The 6,364-nt window shown below is 55.9% G+C and overlaps 1 protein-coding gene across 1 annotated transcript in view; it reads left to right on the top strand.

Moving 5' to 3' along the window:
* Window positions 1–6,364, top strand: part of LOC106817907 (flocculation protein FLO11-like) — a 12,691-nt gene that overhangs the window by 4,994 nt on the left and 1,333 nt on the right. The window contains exons 3-5 of the mRNA XM_014822618.1: window positions 2,275–2,788; window positions 2,960–3,053; window positions 3,769–6,139. Of these exons, the coding sequence (XP_014678104.1) occupies window positions 2,275–2,788; window positions 2,960–3,053; window positions 3,769–6,139 (2,979 nt within the window). The remainder of the gene's footprint in view (window positions 1–2,274; window positions 2,789–2,959; window positions 3,054–3,768; window positions 6,140–6,364) is intronic.

Here is a 6,364-nt window from a genome sequence, read left to right as displayed (position 1 = left end):
CTCCTCCCTTCTTCCCCTCCTTCCCTTCCCTTCCCCCTCTTCCCCTTGGTGAAGGGAGGGTGGGTGCACGTTAGTACTCTACTCACTGACTGCTGCCTGAGATCGTACTGCCGTGTGGATTGATGTGACTGTGCCTACACAATCTATGCTTGATTGTTTCTCTCTACGTCTCTCTCTATCTCTCTCTATCTCTCTCTCTCTCTCTCTCTCTCTCTCTCTCTCTCTGACCTCACGATGTTTTCATTTCGCTGGAACCCTCGTCGTGCGTATGCGTGTTTGTTTATTTGTTTGTTTGTTTGTTTGTCGATGCGACGTATGGCTGCTGTGGCTGATCTGTGATCGTCGACCGAATGCGCGTTTTTTTTTCGTTTCTATTTTTTCCGCCGTTTGCAGCTGCGGAGAGCCTGGCGCCATCTGTGGTGATTTTGCGGTGCTGTCAGTGACTTGCCGTGCCGTGGGTGCCGCCGGCAGCTGTAACGGCGCGCTGTGCACACGTGCGTGCGTACCCCCCTCCCGAGCATTGATGTTTATCGTGGTTGTGTGCCTGCCAGGGTGTTCCTTCCCCAGTGATGAAGGAGTGCCTTGCTGCACGTGGTCTCATGCTCGTGCGTTGTCGTCGTCGATATAGCCATCCTGCTGCAAATGCGTGTGTGTAAGGATGCATAGGGGACGGTGCATCATAGGGGACAGTGCATCATAGGGGACAGTGCATCCACCAACCACCCGTCGTTTAAGCTGTTAGCTATCGGCCCGGGTATCTGACCATTGTCGATATATACCGCGTCGTGGTCGCCGCATATTTTCTATTTTGTACAGAACGTATTTACGCGTATATTACGTGTTTTTGATCGTGTTTGTGTACAGAAATGTGGTTGTTAAGAACACAGGCACTTGGCCGCACCGTCAATAATAAAATGATGGTTAAATAAATACAGACTGTCAGTAGCCTACTACTACAGTACCAGCAATTAGTCTTAATGGTTTTGATTTGACAATACACTTCACTTCAACACCGTTCAATACACCGCTGCAACACATAGCCCGCACGCGCCATTGTGCATTGCACACAATACACAGTAGATAGGAGATAGGTTAAGAAAGCGTGATTCACAAGACAATTCCAGAACGCTCCACTTTTGTCGCAGCACTAGAGGGAGAAAGTAAACGTCAAACGCCATGCATATTGGCATCTGTGTGTAGCTGAATGCATTCACTTGCTTCAAACATATACGATCTTAGCACTTCGGTACCACACACTGTTCCCAGACATTTATGAAAAATCCCTGTTCGAATTTGCCGCCAAATTTCCCAATTGAAGCCGAATTTGTAATAACGGGACAAGTACATGAGCAATGGCGGCGCATTGCACTCTGGAGGAGTTGCATCCGCCTGCCCAACTCCAAAACGAGGCGCTATCGTATTTCGCCACAATAGTGACGTCAGCACGGGCGCACTATCGTGATTGGTCAAAGGGATATAAGAATAGAGCAGTTAGGATTTCCGGCATGTTGGCTCCCGCTTACAAATCGGCTTCATGCGGAAATTTGCGGCCCAAATTCGAACAGGATTTTTCATATAATTCTGGAGGAAGTGTGTGTGGTACCAAGCTGCAAGACGTATATTTCGAACAAGTGATCATTCAGCTACACAAAAGATGCAATATCATGGCGTTTGGACGTTTATTTCTCCTCTTGTGCTGCGACAAAAGTGAGAGCGTTCTGGGAATTTCTGTGATCACGCTTTCTTACCTTCTCCTATCTACTGCTGTATTTGTGCATGCACCAATGGCGTAGCGCGTCTATGGTGTTGAGCGGTGTATTGAACGGTGTTTGAAGTGAAGTTATTAGGTCAAATCAAACATTAAGACTATTGCTGGTACTGTAGTAGTAAGCGCTACTGACAAGTTGTATTTATTAACCATCATTTTATTATTGAAACGGTCCAAAGTGCCTGTGGTTAAGAAAAGGGGAGTCGGGTGATTCTAGGTAGACGTGTGAATGCATCGTGTAGCAGGGTGTTCGCGTTGTCATTCATGTGGTCATCTGTAATCGAGGGTGGAGTCCGTGTTGCAGCTAACGAACACCGACCCTCCCTCGAAACGTCGCGTAGTATGAACCAACGTTGTACAAAAAGCAGTGAAAATGTTTGAGAGTGACTATCATGACTTTGGTGGCGGGTTGCAGCCTGGGGTGGTGTGGGGCTCGCGTCGTGGGGGTGGGGCTTGCGTCGTGGAGTGAGGGTAGTACTGACGCGCTGCTTGCCATGTGTTTGCAGGTGACGCCGTGCCGCAGTCTCCGCAGATGTTCCCGTACGTGATCCAGCCGCCGGCGACGCCCAACATCCCACAGCTACCAGAGGGCGTTGCCATGCCGCCGCTGCGGGGTTCCGCCCCCTCCTCGCTCGCAGAGATGGCGCCGGCGATGGCCCAGCTCGTCGAGGTGGGGTCACGCTACGGTCGCCCGCCGCTCTGTGGTCTGCAGCAGCAGTCGTCGCTCAGCCAGACCTTCCCCAGCATGGCGGCATCGACCCCGCTCGCCGCGCTGCGCGCCCCGCCGCCGCTCATGTCCCAACCCGTCACGAGTCTGTCACAGATGGTGTCCAGCCTGCCCGCGGGCGGGACGCCGCCGCCGCTGCAGCCTCGCGTTGTCACGCCTGTCGCCGCGGCAACGACCCCGCAGCCTCCGTCGTCACGCGACACGCCCGACTCGCTCACGCCGCCGCTCTCTCACCCGTCGGGGTCGTCACCGGGTCGCGTTGCCGCGGCGACGGCGTCGTCGTCCTCCCCGGGGCGCGCTCCCGCGGTCTCGCCCGGGCAGCAGCAGCAGCGGGTGTCGCCGGCGGGGGCGGGGCACGGGCGTGCGTGCAGCGCGTCGCCGGGGCAGGGTCGCGCTACGAGCGTGTCTCCCGCACGCGCCGCCAGCACGTCGCCGGGGCAACGCCGCGTCTCACCCGCTCACAGCCGCGCGGCGGACGCCTCCCGACGCAACGGGTCGGTGGAGCCGGACGCTGGCCAGCAGGGGGCGCCGGACGCAGCGAGGGAGCGGATACCACAGGTGGGTGTGCGGGAGCGCACGATTGGTTGTAGCTAGCCATCAGGTTATCGCGTTCTCTTGTGTAGAATTAGCTGGACGTCGGGGATGAATTCTGATGGTTTTGTTATGATATGCGGACCCACCCACAAATGTCAAAATCTTCAAAACGTAAAACAATTGATACTGAGATTTTAAAATTCCATAAAAAAGATTCAGAACATGACTGTTATAACGTGTAAGTACGAGTGTGTCGTAAAACAAGAGTTGGGTGAGGAATCTGTAGTGAGATGCACCCGTGAGATTCTCAGGATTTCTCGTTAATTATGTCAGTTCTTCGTTCCATGCTCGTTAATTACGTCAGTCCTTCGTTACATGCTCGTTAATTACGTCAGTCCTTCATTCCATGCTCGTTTAATACATCTAGCAGAGATGCCAACCACTACGATTTATCCGTATTTTATACGAATTTCTATTCCTTTTGCACCACTACGGCCAGTTTGTATCAAACTACGAATTTCACTGTGACCGAGAAAAATTGTTTTTTGTCAATTTATTGTCATTATTGACCCTCAGAATGCAGGAAATTGCATCTCAGAATCAAAATTTTTTCCGGGGGCATGCCGGACCCCCCTAGCAAATTTGATGGCCAGAAACTACAGATTGCTTCAAATATGTGTTGGCATCTGCATCTAGCATCGTAGCACTCTCTCGTCTCATGCGCGCGTCAATGCTACAGGTTGATGGCGCCGGCAACGACTGGATTCCACAGCTAGATGGCGCCGGCGATGAGAAGCAGGAACAGCCGGCGGTTCCGCTACGGGTGGCGCCACCGTCCGTCGTCGTGAAGCGCGACGCGGCGGCCGACGAATCGGACGACGAGACGCGTGCCGACGGTGGCGCCATCGTCATCGCCACGCAGCAGTTTGTCCACGACTACGCCAAGTCAGAGCCAGGTGGCGCCACGGGTCCGGCGACGACGAGTAGCGTCCGCGCCACCTATGCAGCGACGACGAGCGTCGCTAGCGCCACCTACACGGCAACGATAAGCACGACTAACCCGGCGATGGTGACCACGGCAACGAGCGCCGCTAGCGCCACCTACCAGCAGCCTGCGAGCGCCGCTAGCGCCACCTACCAGCAGCCTGCGAGCGCGAATGATGGACACACTGTCAGTGCCGCCCAGTCAGCGATGACTGCAGGTGACGCGTCAGTGTCACACGTCGTCACATCTGAGAGGGATGCGGTGTCCCACACTGTCAGCTCTGATAAGGATGCGGTGTCCCACACTGTCAGCTCTGTGGAGGATGCAGTGTCCTGCGTGGCCACCAGCAGCAGTCCTGCAGTATCAGCTGTCCCGCCACCTACAAGCAGTGTGTCGCCGGTGGATCAACCCACAGCTGTCAGTGATGTGCCGGCGTCCCTCCCTACATCTGTGAACGTATGCCAACCTACAGCAACTAGCAGTGTGCCGGTGTCTGACCCCATACCTGCCAGTGTTACGGTGTCCCACCCCACGCCTAGCACTGTATCAGTGTCTAACCCCACGCCTAGCAATGTATCGGTGTCCCACACCACGGTACCCATTGATGTGCCGGTGTCTGTTACCACAGCACCTACTAGTGTGGCAGTGTCCCATCCCACAATAACTAGCAGTGTGTCAGTATCCCAGCCTACACCTGCCAATGTTTCAGTGTCCCTCCCCACACCTAGCAGTGTTTCAGTGTCCCTCCCCACACCTAGCAGTGTTTCAGTGTCCCTTCCCACACCTAGCAGTGTTTCAGTGTCCCTTCCCACACGTACGAGTGTTTCGGTGTCCCAACCCATAGTACCTACTAGTGTATCGGTGTCCCACACCATGCCATCTAGTAGTGTGCTAGTGTCCCAGCCTACAGCAGCCAGCAGTGTATCGGTGTCCCACCCCACAACCACTAGCAGTGTTACAGCACCTTGTCCCACAGTGTCTAGCAGTGCGTCAGTATCCCAGCCTACACTTAGCAATGTATCGATGTCCCACACTACACCTGGGCAGGTTTCGGTGTCCCACCCCACACCTAGCAGTGTTCCAGTCACCATCCATACACCTGGCACTGTGTCAGTGTCCCACCCCACACCTACTATCACTGTGTCGGTGTCTGTCCCCACAGCAACCACTAGTGTATCAATGTCCCTCCCATCTCCTGCCAGTGTTTCAGTGACCATCCCCAGATCTGCCAGTCTATCAGTGTCCCTTCCCACACCGAGCAGTGTTTCAGTAGCCCATCCCATATCACCTACGAGTGTATCGGTGTCCCACACCATGCCATGTACTGCATCGCTGTCCGTTGCCACGGCAACCGCCGGCATCTCGTCCGACCTCTCCGTGTCCGCAGCATCCACCGCCACCGCCAGTTCTACGTCGACCGTGGCTCCCTCTGATGGCAGCACGATGGGCGGCGCGGTGGCAGGGGTGGAGCTGGGTGTGGCAGGGGCGGAGCTGGGCGTGGCAGGGGCGGGGCCAGGCGTGGCCACGACGCGACCCCCGCACATCTCGCGTCTCGAGTGGAAGATCTCCGCTCTGCAGGCGAAGGTGACGCGCGAGGACGCGCTGGCTCACCCGCCAGGGGGCGCTGCCGCCGCCGCGGGGGAGACGACGGTGAAGATGGAGGAGCTTGAGCAGGGGGAGACCTGCCAGAGGGCGCTGTACCGGCCGTACGAGGACACGCCCCCGCCGCCGCCGCCGGCCGCCGGTCATCCTCACGGCAGCGACGATGACCGCCGCGAGATCAAGATAGAGACGGACGACGCCGCGGTGGTGCCCCCCGGCGGCGCCGTATCGTTCTCCGTCACGTCGATGCTGACCGCGCCAACGACGACGACGACGACGACGACGACGACGGAAACAAGTGAGCGTCGGGCGGCGACGGCGGGGGGCGGGGCGCCGGTGATTGCGGAGGTGCGGTCAGACCCGGAGCTGCTGACGATGCACATGACCGGAGCCTGCGAGAACGGCAAGACGGAGGGTCAGCAGTTGGAGGAGGAGGAAGAGGAGGAGGAACTGAAGGAGGAGGAGACGGGCGGTGGCGATGCCAAGGACCGCGCGGAGTCTGTCGGCGATCGACCGGCGACAGGTGAGGCGGCGGCAGTCTAGAATCACGCGCTTCGCTTCACGTCGAATGATGATGTGAAACGCATCGTGTCGGTGATGTGATCACAGATGTGTGAGAGAGTGGCTAGAAGACGACTCATAGTGGAGAGTAGTATGATAGTAGTATATTATTAGTATAGTAGTATAATAGTAGTATATTATTATTATAGTAGTATGATAGTAGTATATTATTAGTATAGTAGTATAA

Source organism: Priapulus caudatus, unplaced genomic scaffold (genome assembly GCF_000485595.1).
Source record: "Priapulus caudatus unplaced genomic scaffold, Priapulus_caudatus-5.0.1 Scaffold1920, whole genome shotgun sequence".
In the NCBI taxonomy this organism is placed as follows: domain Eukaryota; kingdom Metazoa; phylum Priapulida; class Priapulimorpha; order Priapulimorphida; family Priapulidae; genus Priapulus; species Priapulus caudatus.
This window is presented reverse-complemented; position numbering and strand designations above follow the sequence as displayed.